Source organism: Carlito syrichta, unplaced genomic scaffold, assembly GCF_000164805.1.
Source record: "Carlito syrichta isolate Samal-C Ts95f unplaced genomic scaffold, Tarsius_syrichta-2.0.1 Scaffold171376, whole genome shotgun sequence".
Classification (NCBI taxonomy): Eukaryota; Metazoa; Chordata; class Mammalia; order Primates; family Tarsiidae; genus Carlito; species Carlito syrichta.
The window spans coordinates 330,794-355,805 of NW_007115472.1; the positions used below are offsets into that span (position 1 = coordinate 330,794).

Consider the following 25,012-nt stretch of genomic DNA (forward strand, 5'->3'; position numbering starts at 1 on the left):
GTACAAAGAAACCACGAATCGTAAAGTTCTTATCATCCATTGTAAAATGCAAAACTTTTCACAGTTGTAATTTATCAAAGTAACTCCAGAAGCGATGATGTGTGCTCTCAGAAGCAGACATCTTTCTAAATTTTCTGCAGGTCCATTAGGACACTTTGAAAGCTTCTGTCCTAAGCCTGGCCATGTCTCCCCTGAGGTGTGGAAGTGTGACTGGTGCTCCGGGGCTGCTGACAGTTGTTCACAGCTGTCCAGGGTGCCTAGCAAGGCCTCTTGCTTTTTTGCTAAAAGGAAACTTAGCTCCTGTCTATTTAGAATTTATTTTAATTTGAGTAATGTTGAATCGTTAGTATGACCATATAAAAAGAATCGTGAAACCTGGTGAAGACTTTGTTCCACTTAATGGGCTGCTTGACTTGTCTTTCAGGTGTTGTTTGATGACATTGGACAGTCTCTGATCAGACTTTCCAGCCAGGATCTTCAGTTCCAGCTGGTCGAGGCCTTCCTGCAGTTCCTGGGCGTGCCTGCTGGCTTTGTCCCTCCGGATTCATGCCTTTATCTGGCCATGGATGAGAGCAGCATCTTTGATCCCGGACTTTCTGATGAAAAACCCCTGACCCTCTCTAGCCCCTCGTTTTCTGGGGTGAGCTTTGTTGGCCGCATGGACCGGTTGGGCTGTCCTCTCTGGACTAGGGGCCACAACCGTGAGGGTGAGGAGTTTGTCCGCAATGTCTTCCACCTCGTCACACCTCTGTTTTCCGGCAGGGAACGATCTCGGCTCTGCGTGACCTGGCTACGGTACGAGATTGCAAAGGTAACCCCAGCTTCCTCCCCCTATTTGTGACGCCTTCCTGTTTCATGTCGGTGTGGACAGTGGGATTTCCAGGCTCCGTGTGCTCCTCCAGGGACTGTGCCACAGCACCCCTCCTGCAGAACCCCGAGGCCCCTTGTACGTGTGCCCTCTGTGGCTGCAGCAAGGAGGAGGGCCGGAGTCCAGCCGCCCCAGTGACCCCAGGCTGTTTATTGTGCCTTCTTGTGTCCCCAGGTGCTTGTTGCTGTATGAGCAGTCAGTGTAACATCAGTTACAAGCTTAAGCAGGGTTAGAGGACTTAGGGACTTATTAAGATGGATCAGATGAGCTCCTTACGTGTCCCACTCTTTATATCTGTCTGCTGAAAGCTTGATCAGTGGTTCTGCCTTTTGCTGACCGCTTGTTAATACTGACTCTTAACCCCCAAGTTCTGAAGCTTTAACTACAGGTGGCACGAACCAGGCTGTGTTACAATAGTGGGGTGTAATTCTGTGGCCACACCTCCTCAGGGAAGGACCTACAGAGTACGTCAGCCTCATTTACAGAGATGCCAGTGGGAGCCCTCGGTGTGTGAATCCGGGGGCATTCATTTCCCTTCCAGCTCAGGGAACCTCAGTGTTCACCAGACATATTTTGCTGAAGGAAGGAGGTGTAGATACTGTGGTTGTCAGTGCTCTCTGAAGTTGGCAGTCCAGAGGGATGGTTCCAAGCCGCAGGGCACTTGGAGTCAGGCCTTTCTCTTTTTGCCTGTAGGTCGTCTGGTGTCTGCACACTAAAAACAAGAAGAGATTAAAATCACAAGGGAAGAACTGCAAAAAGCTAGCCAAGAATCTCCTCAAGGAGCCAGGAAACCGCAGTGCCTTCCACCTCTGGCAGGAGTACGCCCACCTGGAGTGGCTGCTGGGCAACACAGAGGACGCTCGAAAGGTTTTCGACACGGCACTCAGCATGGCCGGCAGCAAAGAGCCAAGGGACCCGGAGCTCTGGGAGCTGGGTCTACTCTACGCCGAACTTGAGGTGGAGCTGTTACCGGCTGGGAGAGGGCCCACCATGGCCCGGGCTGTGCATGTGCTAACCTGGCTGGCCGAGAGTGGTCCCTGCGGGCCCTACAGCGGGCAGGTCTCAGCTGTTCACATACTGAAAGCTCGCAAGGCTTACGAGCATGCCCTGCGGGACTTCCTGGGGGAGCATGGTGGCTCTGACCCGGCGCCCACTGACTCCTCTCACCACCTAGTCACCTTGATCAAGTGCTTCATGCTCTTCCAGTATTTGACCATAGGCATTGACGCTGTGGTAAGGGTCTACGAGCAGGTGTTTGTGAAATTGAGCAGCTCTGCTTTGGCAGAAGGCTCTGGCCAGGAGAATGGTGCCAGCTCCCAAAGTCTGGCCGGCGTCCTCGAAGCTGTCGTCCTGATGCACACGAGTCTGCTGAGATTCCACATGAAGATCAGCACCTACCCTCTGAGCCCCCTACGGGAGGCACTCTCAGAGGCGCTGAAGCTGTATCCAGGCAATCAGGCCCTCTGGAGGGCCTTTGTGCAGGTTCAGAGTAAGTCCCACAGTGCCAGCAGGATTAGAAGGTTTTTTGACACCATCACCAGGTCTGCCAAACCCTTGGAGCCTTGGCTGTTTGCAGTTGAAGCTGAGAAAATGAGGAAAAGACTGATAGAAAGTGTTCAGAGGTAATTACAGACACCTTAAGGAATACTTGTTTCCCCCACTTGCTGGGTTTCAGGAATGCAGAGGTGAGCATGACCTGGTGCCTGGAACACCTGCGGCAGGTGCACTAGGCTGTGGAATAACACCAAGAGGGGAACAAGACACAAGGTAGCAGCATCATTGCATAGACACTTCGGTGGCTGCCTTCCTGGGTCATGCTCCCGGAGGTGAACATTGCTTCTGGGGTGTGTGAGGGATGACTGCCATCTTGAATGCATCATGGCTGAGAGCAGGGCCCTGGCAGGCAGCTCTCAGGGTGACTGCCATCGTGAACACGTGGCTGAGAGCAGGACCCTGGCGGGCAGCTTTCTGGAGTCCAGAGCCAATGCTCCCAGTGCTCAGCTGGGTGACCTTGGGACAGGCACTTCACCTCTCTGCTAACTCTCTCTTCTGTCAAATGGGAATGAAGAACCTACCTCATAGGGTCACTCTGTGGGGCTGGGGAGGAAAGTGCTTGGCACAGGTCAGAAGTTTCTGTCAGCTCTACCAGTGCCAGTGTCAAGTTCAAACAGCGTTGAGTTCAAACAGTGTCATCTTTGATACAGTCTTTTCTGTGTGAAGATTAGACGATGGTCTCAGGTACACATTGACTCAGGCACTGCTGTTCTTCCTGGAGTCTCTGCTGTTGCCTCACTCTGATCTTAGAGACAGGGCATAGCTGCCTTCGGACAGTATTTCACTTCCTTGTCCTTATTCCTTCTGCTGGGGTTTTATTCACAAAATTGAGCCTTGCTCTTTCTGCCTTAAAACTGGAAGGCATTCCGTTCCCTTAAAGTGAAAGTTGTATCCTGCCGATTAAAGGGCAGGCTTCTTTAGAAAACAGAGAAGGGTGAGGGGTTTGTGTGTGACTTCCTGGCAGACTCAGCATGGGGTGGGAGCCACAGCACCCAGACTCCGCCCTCTCCTGGCCTGGGAGAAGCTGCCTCCCACCTGTGCCCCATGCTGCCATGCTCACGCCTTCAGGTCAGCTCCCCTGGTGCTCTGCCCCTGCTGTTTCTGACATCTGTCAGCACTAGGAAGTAAGCTTCCCTCCTGTGATGGAGGTGGGAGGCTTTGTCTTGTTACATGAGCTTTGCCTTGCAGGGTGGATGGCCAAGAGGTCCACACCACGATCCCGGAAACCGGCCTGACACACCGGATCAGGGCCCTATTTGAGCATGCAGTGCAGACTGAGCACGGCAGCCAGTGCCCCCTGCTGTGGAGGATGTACTTGAACTTTCTGGTAAGAAAATATGTAGATTTCTGTTTTCCTGCCAAGCCCCACTGCTTCCTGCACAGGTGAGAAAGTGCAGGTATCCAGTGGCCAGAGTGCAGGACTGCCAGAGGCCCCGTGTCATGGTCACCCACTTGGCATTGGTCTGTTCTCATGAAACCTCAACAGGTGACTACGTCAGGTGTCTCAGGGCTTGTGAGGGGCTTGCGGGTTGCACATCTCAGCATGAGAAGTGGGTCCTGGGGTGTGGGTGCAGTGGGACTCATGGCTTCTTGGCATGGACTTCGTCATGTCTGCTTCATGGAAGATGGTCTAAAAACTTTTCTTGCAGGAGACCTGTATTCTCCACTGTTGGCTCTTAAGAGTGTCCAGGTCCTGATTCTGTTTTATTATTGAGCAATAAGATTCTGTCTAGACTGTGTTTTTTTTGTTTTGTTTTGTTTTTTGAGTTGGAGTCACACTCCATCACCCAGGTTGGAGTGCAGTGGCATGCTCACGGCCACCCCAGCATTGACCTGCTGGGCTCAGGCAATCCTTCCACCTCAGCCTTCCAAGTAGCCAGAACTACAGGCATGTGCTACCATGCCCAGCTAATTTTTTTTTTTTCTTGTCAAGTGAGGTCTCGCAAAGTTGCCCAGGCTGTTCTTGAACCCATGGGCTCAGGCAGTCCTCTCATCTCAGCTTCCCAAATTGCTGGGATTACAGGTTTGAGCCACCATGCCTGGCCTAGAATGTAGTTTTTAAGGTCAACCTCTCTAGAGAAGCTGTGTCCTCTGGAATGCCTGTGGTGACCGGATGTAGGGAGACATTGTCAGCTTTGTGAATGTGAATTGCGGACTGCGAGGTTTTGGCTCCTTGAAGTCTGTGCTAGCTTGGCTATGGGGTGGGCCTGGTGAGAGAAACCTCATTACCTGGTGCACCTGGGCCATGGTGCATACTGCTTTAGAAATAGTCTTCCAGGCTTCCTGTCATTTCCATTCAGGGCTGCTCAGTCATATCCAAGTGGCCTCCAGTGAATACTGTTCCTTTCAGAAGCCAGGAGTGGCCTTCCCAACTCATAGTTGTGTATGTCTCTGGTTACTTCCGTAGGATAAATTCTCAAAACTTGACATTTGAACATTTCCACTTGACATGTGACAAAGTTGGGCTGTAAAGAGATACAGAAGAGAGTAAGTTAGGGGTTAGGAGGGAGTTGGGCCTTCCCCACTTCTTGCTGCTGATTTCAGAATTCATCTGCCTCCCTAAGAGGCTGGGCAGGATATGTTGTCTCAAGACAGCCACTCACTAGCACACCCCAGAAACACGGGCACATTCTTGGGGACAGAAATCGGATTAAAAAATGAATTATAATATCAACAGGGTGTCTGAATGAAACGCAATTGTATACCTAACCCTTAACTGTACCCCACAACTTCACAATAAAAAAAAAAAAAGTTAGGAAAAAAAAAAAGAATTATAGCTGATTGCAGTGGCTTACACCTGTAATCCCAGTGCTTTGTGAGTCAGAAGTGGGAGGATCACTTGAGGCCAGGAGTTTGAGGCCATCCTGGGCAATCTAGTGAGACCCTATCTTTAAAAAAATAAAACCAACTAGCCAGGTATGGTGATGAACATCTGTAATCCCAGCACTTTGACTGGGAGGCTGATGCAAGAAATCACTTGAGCCCATGAGTTGGAGGCTGCAGTGAGCCATGATCTGGGCAACAGAGCAAGACCCTGTTTCTTAAAAAAAAAAAAAAAAAAAGAATTATAGAAGTTTGTGCATTTTTTTTGAACATTCATCTTTAGACCCAGATGTGCAGGGTTTGGCTCCCGTGTGTGAGATAGACAACAAGGAGTTCTCCTGAGGTCCTCTGCTGCTTGGCATTGGTGGCGTGCACATGGCCTGGTGAAGCCAGTCACTGTCTGTTAATCAGAGGTGGTCGTCTGGGCAGCAGCAGCAGCAGGAGAGCTGACTTGTCAAGCCTCCCGCCCCTCATTGGCCTGTTCCACTGAAGGGGCAGAGTGGGTGTTCCCTGGTGTTCCCTGCAGATAATCTATCCGTCTTTCTAAGCAGATGAGAGACTATGGCGCCGACAATGTAAGAGTGTGCAGATTTGCCAGGTGACTTCCCAGTCTTCTGTGGGTGTGGACAGGAGGGGCAGACTTGGTGTTTGTCCTGAGATCTTCCAGGAGCACATCGGGGTGGGCTGCAGACAACACATGCTCGTTGACTTGGAGAAAAGGTCCAGACCCTTAGGGAATCCCTCTCTTTGAGGAAAAGTTGTGTCGGAACTAGGGATGAACACACTCCTGAGGCATCTGGGTGGCTCCTGGCCCTTGGCCACACACAGTGATGGGCTGGACTTGGGTCAGGACACAGGAGGCAGGTGACAAGTGCCGGGCGGGGCAAGAGCGCATGGCTGCGTGGAGGAGGTGGACGCTTAGGCTGCTGTGCATGTGCCTCCTGTGGGCATGTGTTTGCTCATGTGCATGCATGCCTGTCTGCATGCTTGCTTTTTCTTTTCCTACAATAATACTGAAGGAATTAAAACTCATCATCAGCCCTGGAGAAGATGGGGGAAGGGACTGTACTGACAGCACTTAGTCTCCACTAGGGCTGGAAAGGCTCCATTTCAGAGATGACTTCGGTTGTGCTATTCTGCATGCACATGAACACTTCAGCCAGACTCTGTCTTGGCTAAAATTGCAGTTTTCAGGATTCTTAGAGGCCTTTAATTGGTCATCTACCCACACAATTAAGAAGAATATTTATGTGTATAAGCCAGTTAGCTGATTTCATGGGATGGATAAAAGAAGTCTTAACAAATAAGAAGGGACAGTGGCATTTCTGAAGTGCTAATCATTGACAGTGGGTGGCAGGAAGCTGAAAGTTCACGTTTGCAAGACTGGCGGGAGGGACAGGCATCCCCTGCAGTGCCCTGTCCATGGACGCGTGAGTCAGCCTCTCGGCCGTCTGTCTTCTCTCAGGAAGTGCAGAGCAAACCCTGTGGAAGTGTGTCTTTATTTGTAGGAGGCTTGTATCAGTCCCATTCCTTAAGAAGCTGTATCAACTGCAGTCGCTCAGATGGTTCATGATGAGATGAGGAAGGAGGGTCCAGTGTTACAGAAGCCTGAGGATCTCAACCCCGCTGTTTTCTTAGCAATGTTGCTGCCCCCACGTGGAGGCGGCACTTTGGAGGGTAAGGCTCACAGGTGCCAGACAACAAGTCGGAAACCCCAGGTGCCTAATACGGAGAGCTCGAGCACAGAGCATATCGTGATGAGACTTGTCAGTGGGCGCTGCCACTCCACCGCCACTGTCACTTGCCCTGCCATGGAGGGGAATGATTGATGCCCCAGCTTGGGTCTGACTCATGCGTCTGTTGAGAGCTCTTGGCTGAGTCCTTCAGTGGGTGTGTGTGACACTTGGGTCTCAGAGCTGTGTGATGGGAGTGGCTTCTGAGGAGTCTCCACTTCCTCATCCTTTGGGAGACTGTTCTTGGCCGAATTGGAGGTGTATTCAGCACCCAGAGGAGCAGCTGTGCCCTTCTGTTAGCTGTGGTTTTCTGGGGCCCTGCAGAGACCTGCTGTGAGCCCCGTGCTGTCCTAGCCTGCTGGAAATATGTCTGTCCAGTCACAGTGCTGGGTGACAGACACAGTGCTGTGGAGATGCTGACTTAGGAACCGCACAAGGTGTCTCGGCTGTCAGGATGAGGGTTTAGGAGGCGAGAAGGAGGGCCAGGAGGCCAGGGAGCCATGGGCTTTCCTCTTGAGGCCCTGCTGCAGCCAGCGGGCTGGAGCTCTCTAGGGCTGTGCTTTAGACAGGAAGCCACTGTCACCACCAAGCTCTCACCTTGCATCTAGCCCCTCCATGCCTGCCGTGTCAGGGGTGTCCTGCAGGCTGGCAGGTGAGGGGAGCACCGGCCATTCCTGCCTGAGGGGTACCTGTGCCTGGCCTTGGGTTCTGGGGCTGGTTATATGTGACTGAGAAAGCATCAGTTTTTCTTTCTTCCTTTCAAAAAGGACCAAAAGACCGATGTTACTTAGTGTCTTAGAAGAGGATACTGAAGTGTATTGGTGTGGGAAGGAAGGACAGCTTTTGGTTATCAGTGAAGAGGCCCAGCCTCAGGATTGGAGGCTCACACCAGAGAGACACCCAGGAGTCCTCGGAGTCATGGCCTGGCTCTGTGGGTGGCACTTGAGAGGCTGCAGAAGGACAGAGCTTTGTCTGAAGCACAGACTCAGTAACAACCAAAGTTATTGTCCCTGTGTCTGGGAATTGATCGTATAGTCCCAGCTACTTGGGAAGCTGAGGTGGGAGGATTACTTGATCTCAGGTTAGAGGCCAGCCTGGTGACATAGTGAGACTGTCCCTTAAGACAGACAAACAAAACCTCAAAAACAAGCAAACAGATTGAACCGGGCAATTTCAACATGAGGCTGTCCTGGGAGATGGCATTTCTGGCGTGGGTGGCATCTCCAGATGCCGCTGTGTTCCGAGATCTTGGGCTAGATGCACCCTGGCTGTGTGGCTAGGGTGGGCCAGGATCTCTGGGGTGAGGTAGTGGAGACACGGAGACAGACTCAGCTCCCAGGGCCTCGAGGGAAAGGAAAACCCATAGCTCCCCATGTGGGCTGGGTCCCCGAGCTACCTGGGAGGGCCTCATTAGGGCAGTCCCAGCAGGTCCCGCTACACGGGGCGGGGAATGGGTGTGAGGCCAGGAGCTGAGCTGGGGGGTTTCATGTCTAGAGGAAAACCTGCCAAACCCTTTCAGACCTGGTCTTGGGCTTTTCAGGCCTGGCAGGTATACAGACAGGTTCTTCTCTGTTGCTGTGAGGTCATCAGCCTCACGACACCCACACACCGTCTCCCCACACGCTAGGATGTGGCTCCTGGCATAGGAGGAGTGACATGACTTCAGAATGGTGTCCAGGACCCACACTCCGGCCGTGTGTGGGGGATGACCCTGACGTGGCCATGGCCCTGAGAGCATCCTCGGTTTCCTGCCCATACCCAATGATGGTGCCAGGGCCGTATGGGCTGGTCACTGCAGCTATGTAGCACAGGCAGCTCTGCTCAGGGTGTCTTTTGCTGTTATCTGTCTCAAGGACTCAGTTTGGTATTTTCCCATCCCCTCAGGTATCCTTGGGAAATAAAGAAAGAAGCAAAGGTGTGTTCTACAAAGCACTGCAGAGCTGTCCCTGGGCCAAGGTAAGCGTCACAGATGGTGGTGTCTTCAGATTTCCACGACTGTCCTGCAAGGCCTCTGTGCAGCCAGCATCTGCTGTGCCCTGGGACCACTGCTCTGGATGCCAGCTCCTTGTCCCAGGGTGCATCAGAGCCTTTCCCTAGGGCAGCTGTGCCCCGTGGGTCAGAGCCTTGTGGACGCTGGCTCCTGTCTATCCCTGGGGCCGGTGCTCCCCAGGAACCTCCTGTGGGTGTCTGGTTTCCCAGCATCTGCCCCTCGTTCAGCCCAGATGCTCAAGAGCTAGGCCCATGCCTGACGCTTGCAGAGCCAGGTCAGGACACACATTGGGAAGTCCCCCCGTTGGGCCGCACAGCCCCAGCACTCTGGCCTGCTCCTGGGAGGGCAGCCTTGCATGGGCGCTCTGGCCTCCGCCTGGCATCTGTGGGTTCTGCGTCCTTCCTGAACAGACCTGAGGTTGAGGGGCCCAAGCAGGGGGACACAGGCTTGGAGGTGGCTCTAAGGATCCTGCTGCTTCCTGGGCTTTCCAGGCTGCTGGGCCATGGCTGATGGGCAGGGCCTTTTCAGGTGCTGTACATGGATGCTGTGGAGTACTTCCCGGATGAGCTGCAGGAGGTCCTGGACCTGCTGACCGAGAAAGAGCTACGTGTGCGCCTGCCACCCGAGGAGCTGGAGCTGCTGCTGGAGGACTAGCAGGGCTGAGGGTGCAAGGCCAGGGACTGCCGGCTGCCTTCCCAGAGACACCACAGCGTGCACACACTGGGGTGTGTACGTGATGCAGAAGCTGTCCTACATACCAGACATGTGAACACATGGACACAGATGAAAGCCGTGCAGGTGATCGTCACAGCCATGTGGTTGAGGCGCGGGTGCGATCTTGTTCCTTCTGCTCCCCAAGCCCTGCCAGCCCCAGCCCCACAGTGACCACATCTCCTCAGGGGCGTGCTCAGTGGTCCTGCCATGCCCTGCCCTCTCCTACCTCAGACCTTAGGTCCCTCAGGCCTGGGGCCTCTTCCCAGGCTCGTCTGTCGGAAAGATCCTGCTGGTGTGTAAACCAGCATCGTGGAGGGTGACTTGACTTTTGTGTTCTGGCCTGTGTTGTGGGTGTGGCTCCTCACCCCAGAGTCCTGGTGGGGTGACGCCTGCATCTGTGGGCCAGCAGCGTGCCTGGGAGTGTGGGGCTCGGCTGACCTCACGGGGTTGGAATCTGCTCTCAAGTGGTTCCAGGCATCTTTCATGGGGAGGGTCTGGGCAGTGAATGGCCTCTGCAGGCCTGCTGACACCACTGGCCGCTGTGGAAGATACCCATGGTACTCTTTTGTCTCTTGTGCACCGGCACTGAGATACAAAGACTGGGACTGGCCACTTCTGGTTTGGTTTCTGAGGGCTGTGATGGAATAAAACAGAAGTATCCACATTCAGACCACATGCTGCTTCTGGAGAGATTCTTTGTGCCAGGTCATGCTATTAATGTGTTGCTGGAGAGATTCTTACCTTCTCTGAGCTCCTGCACCAAAGAGGATTGTTTCTCTCTGGGGATTTTTTATTTTTTGGGTCAGGGTCTCACTCCGTTGCCCAGGCTTGAGTGCAGTGGCATAATCACGGCCACCGCAGCCTCAACCTTCTGGGCCCAGGCGATCCTCCTGCCTTAGTCTCCCAAGTAGCTGGGACTACGGGCTTGTCCACCATGCCTGGCTAATTTTTTTTCTTGTAGAGACAAGGTCTCGCTGTGTTGCTCAGGCTGGTCTTGGACTCCTGGGCTCAAGCATTCCTCCTGCTTCAACCTCCTAAAGTGCTGGGATGACAGGTGCAAGCCACTGTGCCCACTCATTATTATTTTGGTGCTCAGACTGTCCCAGATTTGGCCTGCAGGAGTCCCTTCAGGCATCTGTATCCCCTTGATGTGGCTTCGCCATTCCTTGGGCATTTCCTGCTTTCTGGCCCTGCATGTTCTAGGTTTATCTTACACTTTAACTGCCTGTCCCTGGAGTCAGCCCCAGCTCCTCTTAGTGGAGAATGATAATCAGCAAAACCCGTCAGGTGTGCTCGCGGCAGCCGGGGTTGCTGTTTCGGGCGCTCTTGGTGGACGGTTCCTCCTGTCTCACTCCTCAGGCAGAGCCCCGGCTCCCTCCATCCTCACTGTCTACCTCCCCAACTGCCCTGCATGAATCAGCCTCTTTCCTCTGCCATGTCCCACTCCCAGGTGCCCCCCTCACCCATGTGGGCTCCCGGCCTCATCAGGCCCTCCCCCACACGCACACCTCCTCTCCCGGGGCTCCCACACCCAGACGCACTTCCCCTAACTTGTCCCCATGCTGTGCCACTCCACACGGATGCCCCCGCACAGCTCCCACGGGTACACTGTGCTCACCTGGTTCTGGGCCACCCTCTTGTGGATGACCTTTGTGGTTGGTGGCTTGGCCTCCAAAGGCGTCCACATGCTAAGCCTGGGAACCTGTGACTATTCCATGGCAAAGGAACTATACAAATGGAAGCTAGGGTTGTAGACCATGCAGTAGGGAGAGTACCCCAGCTTTGGGGGGCCGTGTCATCTCAAGGGTCCTTGAGTGGAGAGGAAGGTCAGCCAGAGAGTCAGACAAAAGGAAAGGTGGGACTCAGGATTCCAGGGCTTCCTGGCTGAGGCGAAGGAGGGGCCTTGTACCAGGGAGTGTGAGTGGCCTTTGAGGGCAAGACACTGGGTTCCAGCAACACCCCACAGACAGGCAATGGGTGGAACTAAGTCCTGCTAATGCAAGACTTCAGGCATGCCGCATGCTGGACTTCTGACCTATGGAACCAGCGACAAGGCTGTGCTGGTTTAAGCCGGGTCTGTAGCTGCTTGTTAGTGGTGGGAGGAAACTAGCACACCCTCCTCACCCAACCCGTGTCGGGCCACCCAGGGGTCATGTGCCTCGACCTGCCCTGCGGTGGCCTTGGGACCCATTTCTTCAGAGTGAAGGAAACAGTTGGAGAAAGGGAGGGGAAGGGAAGTCCTGACACATCTTTGAACTTGTGAGAGGGGTGAGGTTTCTGAGCCCAAGAACAAGGGAAGGCAGGGCTGGCATGAGGTTTTTCAGCCTCAGTCTTCCAAGATTTTTTTAGGAAACCCCAGTGTCCCAGGAATACCAATACTTACTTCCTGCCCCAAGAACCCTAGCATGGCAGCGTGGTCAAAGAACTTCCAGAAAGCAGCTGCATTTCCTTCTCTTTGGAAGTGAGTCACACAAGCACAGCCTGTTACCTAAGCAGCAGAGACTGCTGGCCGGGGCTCTGGTCATTACCCTGTCACTGCTGAACCGCCAGCTTCGGAGGTGGCAGTGGGGACAGCAGCAATGGAAGCCTGCCCTCCTCTGTACTCCCATGATTGCTGGCCCGAGACGTCCTGCCCAGAATCTTCCCTATAGCCGACTGGGCCACCCTGCTGAGCTATGGGTGTGGAGACTCCAGAAACAGGACTGTGTGAAAGCTTTATTGGGCACAGAGTGTCGCACAGGGCCCACAGACAGAGCTCGCCCAGTGGGCACATTGTGCCCCACACTCCAGAGACACGGGGCGCTTTGTAACACAGATCAACTGCAACACCGGATTCCTCTGGGTGCCTTCCATGGCCTCTGCCTGCTCATGGTCAGGAGAACACCCGCCCACCTTCCTGGTGGTCACTGTGGCTCACTAGAGATAAAGCCCCTCGGGGGTGCCTTCTTGCTTTTTGTAAAGAACGTTTTCTTTAGATTTCTTGAAGTCTTCATTTGTGACTTTCATTCTACGCTCTCTCAAGGCCATGAGACCAGCCTCTGTACAGATCGCCTGGAAGAAAGAACACAGGTTCAGGTGGTGGGGGGAGGTGGGGAGGGCCATGATTCTATTCTAACGAGCTCTGAAAGGGCCACTTTGAAATAAGGCACAAGACACCCAGACCAAACACGAATTGTTCATTCGAGAAAAGACTACATTTTAAAAATGTTTTAAGCATCCTCGTTATTTTCTGAAGGGGTCTGAGGTGGCTTAAACATGTGAGTAACTACACCCAAAAGGAACGGGCCTAGGACCAAGGCTGCAGGTTCCAGCCTCAGCGCAGGCTGTGTGGCTTGGTTGGCTGTGAATTCTTACAGCTCTGCTTTTGTTAAGGGACCAGAACTCCTAAGAGACAGAGGAATTATACCTGAAATTCAGAGGCAACTGAAAGATTATATTGTAAGAAAACATGTCTTCTGGTTAGATACTATAAACTGCAGTACAGTATTCTAATGTATTTATTTTCTCAATGCTACTTGCCAAAAAAAAAAATTCATGCAAGATGATGTGATTAAAGCACACTTAATTCTGCACAGAAACTTGTGTTTGGTTATGGCCGTCAGGGCATTTACTCCAAGTAGTTCAATAGAAAAGTCCACAAGTGTGTCATGTATGAAAAAGTGAAAGCAAATGGACAAACTGTTAAAACTGCTGTAATAACTTTAAATAACTTCAATTTTTAAACGATAGTTTTCCTCATCAACTGAGGCACTGACTAGTTCTCCGGGACTGCTGTAGTGATCTGTTGGGCTTGGAGCAGGCACCAGCTGGGAAAAGCCCTGCACATGCCGTCCCCACCTAACCATGGCACTTATGCCCAGGTGAAGCCTAGATCTTCCCAAGGCCAGCAGGTCACACTCATATCCAATGCCACCAGGCGCTGATACACACTGGTTAGCTAAGAGGCAGTGTTCTAACTCATGCATACTCATACTAAGTGGCACAATCAGGTACAACCTACCAGGGCTACACTGGGAACAAGAATGCAGTAGGGATGGTCCCCACGCAGATGTGGGGTAAGTTCCCCAACAGACACTCTCCCCCGACCCAGAACTGAGCAGCTATGTCTGACACACCTGAGGAAGTCAGCTGGGTCTGCGGAGAAGGAGGTGAGCTCAGTGCCAGTGACTCACCTTTGTGGCTACATATCCTTGTGGCTATGGCTACACGTCCTTGTAGCTGTGGCTACAGGTGGTTAATTCATAAATGAGGCATTAAAAGTAACTTCAAATGACAAGTGCATCTACCACCTGGATGTCATGGTGAACCAGCATGACGCTGACCATGTTAACATGCAGACGCCCCATATCCAGGCTAACTACCACCTCAAAGGCATGCTGTCCCTCCTGACTAATGGGCCACGTTTCCAGAAAGTGCTGACCTGGCCCTGGTTCTTACCTTGATGTCAGCACCAGAGAGGTCATCTTTAGCCATGATCAAGTCATCCAGGGTCACATCATCAGCCAGCGTCATCCTGCTTGTGTGAATCTGAAAGATGCGCTTCTTGGTCTTTTCGTCGGGCAGGGGGAACTCGATCTTCCTGTCAATGCGGCCTACAAGCAAAAATCTTTATCACTCCCCCTTCCAGGCCAGCTTACTCTGGCTCAGGAGACCTCAGCCCAGCTTCCTACACATGCAGTTGCAGTCGGACAGAGTATCCCTTAAAAGTCAACATTCATTTTTGTAGCCTGGACATTTCTACATTTGAACTCACCCCATTTAAAAGAAATCCTCTCTGCCCTGGCACCTTCAGAAATAAATGAAAGGAGCAATTCCTGAAGTGTCTTTCATGAAAAATGACAGATCCACCTTGCTAGAAGCATCATAAAGGACAACACACAATTGACTGCCACTTCTGACACCACCTGATGTAAGGAATTAATCCTCGCTATCACAGGAATCACTGCTTTAGGAAGCAGCAAATTCTTGAGGTGAAAGGGAACATTCTGGAAGAAAAGGTCAAGACGTACGACTGGCATTCAAAGGGCCAGGTGCACAGCCTGTATCACATTTTTCGGCTCTCACCTAGGGAACCTGACTTGGGTAAGTTATTCTAAGTGTCACTACAGGATCTGCCTTTCTGTGTATCATTTAGTCTCCCAGAGCACATGTTAAAATTCAAATAGAGGTAAGCAGGTTAGTACTCCATGAACAGCAGCAACTCAACCTGGTCTGATGAGTGCTGGGTCCAGAGTTTCTATCCGGTTTGTCGCCATGATCACCTTCACATCTCCCCTCGAGTCAAACCCATCCAGCTGGTTCAGCAGCTCCAGCATTGTCCTCTGAATCTCTCTTTCCCCTCCTGAGTTTGAGTCGTATCTTTGGAAGAGAAGAGAAGAAATGATGACCCTGCTGATGTCCTGCTACAGGGGAGTTACAGCAAAGATTTATCAGGACGGGTCATTCTTCCTCAACCTAATTGTCACTCAATTATTCGAGAGAAAAGAAAAGTCACCCCTGCTGTATCAGTGTGTGCCCTCCAAACTTCTGTGTTTAATCCCCACTGTGATGGTATTAAGAGGTGGGGCCTTTTGGAAAGAGAAAGTCATAGAAAGGGCCTTATAAGGCAGAGATTTGTGCCTTATAGAAGGGCTGGAGGGAAATAGCTCAGGCCCTTTTTGCTCTTCTGCCATCTGAGGACACAGCCTCTGTCCCCTCTGGAGAACAAGCTGCCATCTTGGAAGCGACAGCAGCCCTCACCGGACGCCAGTCCCAGGCTCCATCTTGGTCTTTCCAGCCTCTAGAACTGTGAGGAAGATGTTTCTGTTTTTTATGATAATCACCCCACCTGTGGCATTTTGTTAGAGCAGCACCAAACGGACTACAATACCCCTCCATCAGCCAAGTCACAGATCACCTTTCCTTATAGCACTGAAATTGTATCTCTTGTTCTGACTCCAGTGTTGGGTGTCTGATCCCTCAGCCTGACTATGAGCTCTTCGAGGGCAGAGACTATCATGCTCACAGCTGAGTCCCCAGGGCCCAAGATGGTCCTGGCTCATGGTAAGAGCTCAAGACATGGTTCTTCATGACTGACTAATCTCCAGACACGCACAGCTCCTGGGCAGCTGTTACCTGAAGGGCAGAACCTGAGGTGCCCCTGGAGGGCCAGGCCCAGCAAGAAGGTCAGGCAGAGCCCAGAGACCGTTCATTCTCAGAGAACAGCTACATGGTGCTGCCTCCAAACAACACAAAACAGGTGTGACAAAGTCTACCTTTTTGTCCCGATGGCATCAATTTCATCAATAAACACGATGGAAGGTGCATGTTCTTCAGCAACTCGAAACAATTCCCGTACAAGCTTGGGTCCATCACCCAAGTATTTCTGAATAAGTTCAGAGCCAACCACTCTCAAGAAAGTGGCTGAGGTTTGGTTTGCTACTGCTTTGGCTAACAAGGTTTTACCTATGTCAGGAAAAAAAAAAAAAGATTAAAAAAACCCTCAAGTGCTGTTTAACTTAAAAAATGTCATTACCACTTTAAATGAACATGAAAAAACGGGAAGGCCCCAGGGATGACAGACATGCACTACTCAGGGGCCTTGACATTCTGTTCTCCTGAGTAGATAAGAGGAAAAAGAAAACTCTACTAACATGTTGTAGTTATTTTGAACTATTTTCCTAAATTCATCATAATATCAGAAAATAATTTTTACTTGGTTATTTGCAAACCGTGGCCCAAGCTTTTCCTGAAGAACTGCAAACTAGACTCATCTTCCCCTCTGGGTGAGCCTTTCTTGGGCCTCTTCAAAACTGTATGTATAAACCTGACTCCCCCAACCCAGGGTTGGAGAACCAAACTAAACTCCTGCAAAATGATCAGTGATGGGAAAAGTCTGAGAGCTCTTGGTTTGGCCTGGAAAAGATACAGGAAGGGTTCCCGCAGCCTGGCATCCAAAAGAGGAGCTGCCAGTGGGCTTGCTGCTGGCTTGGTTAGCTCTTGATGGAGCTCCCAAGTGGCAGCTGCCTGTGTGTGACCTTCCAAGGGTCACCAATCTCAGGGAAGAGCTCAAACAGCATCTCCAATACTGTCCCAAAACTTCTTTCAGGTCCAAAGTGAGTAGGCAGAGAGCGCCCAATCTGAGAATTTTAAGCTGGAAGACCTGGGCCCCTCTGGTGGCAAGTAAGGACGTGGGCAAGGGCTGGGGAGGATCCTCAGGACACAGGCAGCTTGAAACAAGGCTGGCAGCCCCGACCAGCAGGGAAGAAGGGAGGAGGAGGAGGCTGGTGAGTGTCACAGAGACTGCATGGGGTGGGAAAGATGACAGGAAGCCAAGCTCTGCAGCATGAGGCAGTGATGTTCCCTTCGGTGGGACAAGCAGAGTGGCAGGGGCACAGGCTGGACTGCTCCCTGAAAGCACCAATAAGGGTTGGTGAACAGAAGACAAAAAGGCCCTAAGTGGATGGATCTTACAGTCCCAAGGAGCCAGGTCTAGCTGCTGGGCTGCTTCGATAACCAGAGGGTCCTGAGACAAGTATCCTACTCTCCCCAATGGACCTGCCTGCCCTGTACCCCAGAAGACCTGTGACTAAAGATCAGGAGGCCTGGTCCAGTTCTAGCCTGTTGTTACTTGCTCAGATTCCAGAGCTGCAGGGGCCTTGGGCCAGTCACGGCCTCTCAGGGGGATGTCCTGAGCTGTAAGACTGCTTCTAGCCCCACACCCTGGGGACACGTGGGCACCCCTTAGCACAGATCCTCTTAGAAATAATTTTGAATCTTTCAAGCAAACGACAGCTTTTCTTTTGGAATCTGCACAGCAATGAGCTCCAAGTCCCAGGTTCTACAGCTTATTGCATCATGAACCACATGGGCTTTATCGCCATTCGTTATTCATCCACTATCTATTCATCCCCTGCCAATGACCAGGGCGATGAACCTGATCTGAACACCACAGGACAGACTCTAAAGCAGCCATTCTACAGCATGGTGCAGAGGCCTAGCCAGACTCCATGAATGAAGCAGCACCTCTGGGGAGGACTAGGCATCACTAGCTGTTAAAGCTCTCCAGGGGATCCCAATGCACAGCCCAGTTTGAGCATCCTTGAATTAGACTAAGGGCTGTGGTATCCTCACTCGATAGTTTGTAAAGACAGCTGCTGGTGCTGCTGTGCAGGAGATGAGTGCAGGCCTGGGAGGGGTCACATACAGCATACCTGTGCCAGGCGGGCCGTAGAGGATGACCCCCTTGGGGGGCTTGATTCCCATCTCTTCATAATACTCAGGGTGAGTGAGAGGAAGCTCCACAGATTCCTACAGGAAACAAGCAAATAGTCAGGATGAAAGGCTTTCTTCCCAAGTTACCAGCAGATCTATTAACTGGCATCATGAGAATATCCTGCTTGCAACAAAAATAAGCAAAAAATCTGACACCCTCCCCCTCCCTTGGAGACAGTGTGCTTGACTCCATGAGCAACGATGACCCTGACCAGGACACCGGTCCTACCCAAACTCCCTGTACCTAGCCCTCTCCCTAATTGAACCTAACCTTTTACTTTCTTTTTTTTTTTTTAGTCGGAGTCTCACTCTGTCGCCCAGAATAGAGTGCAGTGGCCGCTCCAGGCCACTGTAGCCTCGATCTGCTGGGCTCCGGCGATCCTTCCGCCTCAGTCTTCCAAGCAGCTGGAACTACAGGCGCACGCTACCACGCCCGGCTAGTTTTTGACTTATTGTAGAGATGAGGTCTCACCAAGTTGCCCAGGCGGGTCTCGAACCCGTGGGTTCAGGCAGTCCACTCACCTCAGCCTCCCAAAGCGCTGGGATTACAGGCTGAGCCACTGAGCCCGGCTACCTTTCACTTTCCAGGGAAGCCAGCCTTAAGCAATGTTTGAGCTCTCTGAGCAAGAGCCTTAGGACCACCCAATTCCCCCTTTTCAGTTAAGCTCCAGACAGGACGGAGGAGGACTCCTGAACTCCAGGAGGACTGAGGAGGACTCCATGGTGTTCCCAGGTTGCCAGCGGCATCTGTGGGAGCTTTGTGTGACTTCCCTGTGAATGGCCTACAGCCATCTTCAATGACACATCCCCTGCAACCACAGGGCCCCTGTAGGGGCTGGGAACATGTTCTAGACCCACCGCTCTGTGAGTATGGCAGGTGCACATGCTACCTCCAGAAATACTTGAGGTTTCCAGATACACACAGCTGAAGTCAGTGCAATGGGAAACACCATGGATCCACCCAGACGACTCATGGAACATCATGCATGAGAAGGATGGGGCTGCAGCCACTGCGGGAACCACTATACAACCGACAGTGCTTTCTGTCACCTAAGTCAGAGTTAACCAATACAGAATCCCACAACTGGCAAGTTCTGACTCTGTTACTGGTCTGATAAATAAAACAAACATGGAAAACAACTCAAAGGGCGCTCAACAGACAGCAGGAGAAACCAAAAGTCTAAAAACCCCAAGATGGTTCCATCATACCTTAATTTCCTGGATCTGGTTGTCCAGCCCCCCGATATCGGCATAGGTCTCCTGGGGGGCCTTCTCTACCTTCATCACTGTGACCAGGGGGTCCGTGTCATCCATCAGCACCCCTATCACAGCATGCACCTGGCAGGGAACACCAGCTTTACCAAGGAGTGTGCGGCTCTTGCAGTCTGTATACAGCAAAGCAACACCAGCCAAGGCCTCTGTCTCCCCGGAGTGCTCTGGCAATCCACTTCCATGGGGCAGACAGATGGGGAGAGGAAGGAGAAGGCACTCCCCTGGGCTTTCTTAGACACAGTGATCTCACCTTGTGGTTGAGGAGGACTGAGCAGCCTGGCTCCAGAAGATCCTTGTCTACAAATGAAAGAATACTAACATAGTGTTCGGAGCCCACAGACGTTGACACGATGGCATGATTGTCATCAATGATCTCTTCCAAGGTTCCGACTGACATCGGGGTCCCCCTCAGATCATCCACTTTTGATCTTTCTTCCTATGTAAGAAAACATTGAGAAGAAAAAGCAAATTGGACCTAAAAAGTAAGATGACCCTGATGGTTGGTTCACTAGACTTATAAAAAGCAGCAACGCTTGGAAGCTCAGAAGGCCTGGATGGGTGCAGCCACCGAACCTTATTCGCTTGATGATGGGTTTAAGTTCTAAGGAGAATTCAATTTGTAAAAAAGAAAATTATAATTTTTCAACTTACCTCCTGCTTTTCTTCTAATGGTTTCATCTGTTCCTGATTTCTAATGAATTCTTCCTCCATGAGAAGATAGTCTTTAATTCTCTCTAACTTCAATAATTTTAACCGGCACTGAGTATGAGGTGTCACTGTAATTGAAATATAAAGTTTTATTGTACTTGGAGCTTGAAATTTGCAGTTGAGGAAAAATATTAAGATTTTAAAATAAGCTCATTTTAATGGATGAACTCTGAAAAATTCAAAGTTTGATAAAAGTCCCCAAGTGAGGTAGGTGCCACTATGGAAAGGGCAATGTGGCCACTCTGAGCATCTGAAGACAGGGCAAATTCTATGACCAAACAGCCAGTCCAAAATGACATAAGCCAGTGAACAATCGGTATATTCAGAGAGGAAAAAGCACTGACTGTCCCAAAACACTGCTGTCTGGTCTATTTCTTCCCACAGGTACTAATAAAAAGTAACATGTTGCTCAGTCAGTGTTTGCTGGTGTCTGCCAGTTATCTACATTCACAACTGTTTGTAGAATTTTGAAATATCAGGAATTTAACCCTTTCTGTCACATATAGGGCAGATATTTTTTCCACACTTAATTGTTTCTTTTGCTTTTGCTGTGAAGACTCAAGCCATACAATACTTTTACTGTTTATAAGAACAAATGTGTTAACCTTTTATTTTATGGTTTCGGGTTTCCTGACTTACTAAAAAATGCTTCTTTCCTGGGTTAAATATACTTCTGAGTTTTCATTTATTTATTTAGACATGTTTATCTGTAATTCATTTGGCCAGAGGCAAGGGACCTAATTTCACTTTCTCTGGACAAAAAAAAAGGTGAAAAATGCTATTTATATTAAATGACCATTCTGTTCTCCACATAACTGGCATGTCCACGTAGCCTGTTTTGGACTTTCTGTCTTCTGGTGACCTGCTGTCTTTCTGTACCAATGCCATATCGATTCACTACGGGAAGTCAATGGGTGGCTTTACTGCCTGATTCCCTGCATTCTTAACTGAGCAATATTTTTAAAATGAGCTTAGGTATTTCTTCTTGGCTTTTCCCACTAAGCAGGGAGGGACATTTATAGATGGGGCGGGGGGCATTTGAGCTGAGGCCAGAAGGGATGAGAAGCAGACAACCATGAGAAGACAGGGGAGGATACTGGAGGCACAGGGAGGGCAAGGGCAGAGGCCCCATCAGGCAGAAGGGTCTGCGTACACAGCAGGCAGTAGGAGGTGAGCAGAGGAGCAGCAGGGCCAAGGATGGAGCAGCAGGCGGGCTAGGCCACCTGGTTTGAGTTTTATTCTATGTTCGGCACCACTGAAAAATTTTGAGAGACTGCATAATTTGAATTTCAGAACAGTGGCATTTCATTTCATGAAATAAGCATGTTTCTGAGTTACTCAAGCTCAACCTAGGTTTTGTCATCTACAACTACCCTTCTGATACACTAGAAGGGCTGACTATTCTTAATATGACACACTCGTATACCACTGTATTTTGAAACAAAGGGTAACCTGTGTGCCACCTAGAGGAACACCATGCTTAAGAGGCAGGTGGAACAAACAAGGTGACAGTCACAGGGCTGGAGCTCAGTCACCGACACAGAGATAGACTCCCCAGAGCTGGAAAGACAGTAGGGGAAACCGTGTCATTACCCAGAGGCAGTTTGCTGGCCGCATCAGGTCCCTTTGTCTTCTTCTTCTTTTTCCCCACTCGAGTTGGTACAGGAGGTTCATATTTCTTCTTCTTATCCTTGGGTTTTAAAACAGTAGGGAAAAATCACACGAAAATCATATTGAAACATACATTTCTGCCTCACCATCATCTATATTCAGACGTTACAACTTCATGTATCTTTTAGGATGCTATTTAAAAAACTGTCCTTTTAAAAAAGACTAAGTTTCATATTCGTGCAATTAACAAGTGAATATAATCTTTTTACCATGCACATAAGTGACAGTGAGTCATAGTATTCTAATAAGGATTAGAGAGGCCAGAGTTGAATTATGTGCCAAAAGTTTGAGTAATCTGAGACAGTTCTTCACACCTCAGGATATGAAACACCAAACTTATTGGCAATTTGCTTTAACTCTTCTGTAGTGTTACTACATCTACATATTTAATGGTTAGGTCAGTCATCTTTCTACTACATGAAAAAGGTGCTGTATCTACAGGACAGGCCAGTTTAAAAACTGCTAGATCTTTTTCTTTTTTAAAAATCCTGAATCCCCACAGAACTTCTCAGCTGAGATCCGGGACATTTCCACAGTTGTTCCTGTCACAGGACATCTGGCTTCTTACTTACCTTGTCATCCTTCTTGCCACTTCCAGGACCATGACCACCACTCTGACTTTGACCCTGGGGGAAAAAAATCAGACACAGAAGTAAATTCAGAGGATGATCACTTCCAAAGGACATCCTTCTCACTGTCCTAGGATTCTAAAACCCCAACACTTGCCCTCATTTGGACATTTCTGAACCCAACATATCCCTGACAGTCAGTGTGTGCATTTGTGTGGTCAATCTCTTTTTCCCTGAAAAGTGTATAGTGCACTATGGAACAAGTTAGGGTCAGGAACAAGTTCACTGAGAAGCAGATATAACTAGTGAGGGTACGAGCTTAAGACCAACCCTCTTGAGGGGAAAATATGCAGCGCCTTTTGATATAAATGACCAGACAGTCAGAGTATCTGGCATAAAATCAGGCTACGAAAGTTCATCCATGTACACATTCAGCAATTGTTTACCAACTGCTTACCCCTTACTCCGTTCACACCAAGACCCAGGACAGGAGACTTTCCTTTCAATAGCATCTCATCTACCTTCTACTTCTAACACTTGGGGCTCTGGTCTTGCTTTTCCATCTGAAAAGTGGCATCACCTTAAGGAGTTAAGAACTTAGCACATTAGTAAACTCAGTGGGATTTCTCGTTTTAAAAAAGACCCTCCAGTTATGGGACGATGCTTAACAAGAGCAACATCTCAGGAATGGAGGTGCTGCAGACGTGAGGATGAGTGACTGTCCGGGCCAGGCTGGAAGGCCCTGCTGAGCCCTCACATCACCTCCATGCAGGCACCGCTAGACTAATCACCAGCAGTCTCATTACCAGGACGAGTGGTTGACCAGAAGGAAGGTTGACAGACTTCCCCTGAAACAGGCAACAAGGCTGAGAGCTGAGGTCACAGAATCTGCTGCATGAAGTGGCTGTCCCAGCCTCCCAGTGACTGGCACCTCCCAAGGAGCGTGGCCTGGGCAGCCGCTGGCTGGAGACTTTCCCGCCACCCAGCTCTGCCTAGATGGAGGTTCCCTCAATGTCTCACTCCACAAAGTGACAGCAAGGAGCTGCACCAGGCTGGGTGCGTGGGCTGGGGGGCCAGCTGAAGCCAGTCTTGAGCCGTGGCTCCTGATCACCAGGCTGTGTGGCCTCAGGGACCAGCTCACCTCTTGAGCCAACTGACTTACTGTAAAGCAGGCTGGAGACAAGATGCAACCTGGAGTGTGGGCTTGGCCAAGGCAGCTCTCACCAACATCAGGTGACAACAGGCCAGGGTTTGAACACCAACCCAGTTTCCAAGCTCACAGGCTGTCTCCTCGCCGTCCCTCCACCACCATCTTTCTCTGGCCTCTGGCTTCCCAGCTGAGCCTCCTGGTTCATTTCTCCGCTCACCAATCCAGCTGTTGTTGCTTTCCACTGCAGGCCGCCAATCCTTAATGCTCCTCAAAGCCCCTCCATGGCTCTCCAGCACTGCAGCACATCCTGTTGGGCATGCCTGGCCCTGGCCCCTTTCCAGGCCCTCCTGCCTTTCTCATCATGGTCCCACTATAGTGGAGGTCACTGTCCTGAAGGAGTCCCATGTGTACACGTGTCTCAGGCTCATAACAAGTACAGCGACTGCACCCCGATGGTGTGCCAGTCAGGGGCGTGACCTCACTTCATTCTTGCCACACAGTGAGGCTGTCCCCTCGTTACCCCGTGCTCACTCAAGGAAAGCGAGGCCCAGAGCCGCTCCTGACTTGCTTCCTGCCACCCAGCTCCTCAGAGACGGAGCTCGGGGTCAACCAGGCCTGCTAGACCCGGAGCCCAGGTGTCTCTCTGCCGCCCCAGGAGAGACGACGGGGTTTGTCCCAGCACAACCGCTCCGATGAGGATGATGACAAGCGGGAGAGAACCCGGCACCAGCTAGGGCACCCCGCGTCCGGCCGACCGCGGTGGGGCTCCCCCCTCGGTGGGGGTCTCTGCTCCAGCTGCCCCCTCGTCGCCCCGTCACAGCCGTCGGTCCCGTCCACCTCCCCTAACGAGGCTTCCCGCAACCGTGCCGCCCGTTTCCAGGACGGCCTGGCCCCAGCTCCGATGGAAGCTGCGCGAAGGCAGGGGCCTCGCATCCGAGTTCTCGGAACCTGCAGGAGCCCCCCTGCCCCCACCCCAAAGGCGGGTCTCGAGGAGCCCCCGATGAGGAGCTCCTGAACAAAAGCCGGCCGTGCTCACTACGAGGCCCCCGGACATCCCCCAGTGCTCCGCCGGCCGCAGCAGCGTCGGCCTCCGCAAACGCCCCCACCCGGAACGGCCCCCAACTCCAATCCTCACCGGCGGCAACGCCCCGCCCTCCTCCAGCACGACCCCCGCCCTCCTGGCCCAGGCAGCCCTGGTCCCGGGGACTCAAGGAGGAGCCCGCGGGGATGGCCCACGGGGTCCGCAGACCCGCGACCCGCCCCCCGGGTCACGGGTCCTTCGCTCACGGCTCCTGCCCGGCCCGCGGGGCCTCCGAGAAGGCCGGACTGGCAGGAGGAGGCGAAGACAGGGGGCCGAGCTCCTCCCGCGGCTGCTTCGTTCTCTCCCCGGGGCCGCCGCGACCATCAGCCGACAGAAACCCTGAGTCACTCACCATTTTGCCTCGGCCGTTCGACCTGCCACTGCCGGAAGTGCATCCGTCGCAACGAGCCTTCGGGGCGGAAGTTGCCCATCCATGCTACGGGAAGCCGTAGGACTCAAACACCTCACGGACCGAGTTGCGCGCCAAGGGCTTATACGGGTGGGTTGGGGGCAGAAGCAGTTTATCAGCACGACGTGGATTTAGAAATACTGTATTTGAAAAGCAATTTGAAGCCGGGCTCGGTGGCTCAGCCTGTAATCCCAGCGCTTTGGGAGGCTGAGGTGAG

General features: G+C 51.6%; 2 protein-coding genes across 2 annotated transcripts in view; one reads left to right on the forward strand and one right to left on the reverse strand.

Annotated features, from left to right (window-relative positions):
• The window catches only part of NRDE2 (NRDE-2, necessary for RNA interference, domain containing), a 45,700-nt gene extending 35,343 nt beyond the window's left edge, over positions 1–10,357 (forward strand). Inside the window, exons 10-14 of the mRNA XM_021709305.1 lie at positions 425–811; positions 1,562–2,490; positions 3,611–3,749; positions 8,863–8,934; positions 9,497–10,357. Of these exons, the coding sequence (XP_021564980.1) occupies positions 425–811; positions 1,562–2,490; positions 3,611–3,749; positions 8,863–8,934; positions 9,497–9,622 (1,653 nt within the window). The 3' untranslated portion in view covers positions 9,623–10,357. The remainder of the gene's footprint in view (positions 1–424; positions 812–1,561; positions 2,491–3,610; positions 3,750–8,862; positions 8,935–9,496) is intronic.
• Positions 10,358–12,377: 2,020 nt separating this feature from the next.
• Positions 12,378–24,784, reverse strand: PSMC1 (proteasome 26S subunit, ATPase 1). Its single transcript, XM_008051402.2, has 11 exons — positions 24,739–24,784; positions 22,159–22,212; positions 21,509–21,605; positions 19,859–19,983; positions 19,458–19,643; positions 19,145–19,273; positions 17,875–17,971; positions 15,937–16,126; positions 14,889–15,040; positions 14,120–14,274; positions 12,378–12,733 (listed from the first exon to the last, which is right to left on the reverse strand). The coding sequence occupies exons 1-11, from the start codon at positions 24,739–24,741 to the stop codon at positions 12,599–12,601; spliced, it is 1,323 nt and encodes a 440-aa protein (XP_008049593.1). The 5' UTR covers positions 24,742–24,784; the 3' UTR covers positions 12,378–12,598.
• Between the last annotated feature and the right edge of the window lie 228 nt (positions 24,785–25,012).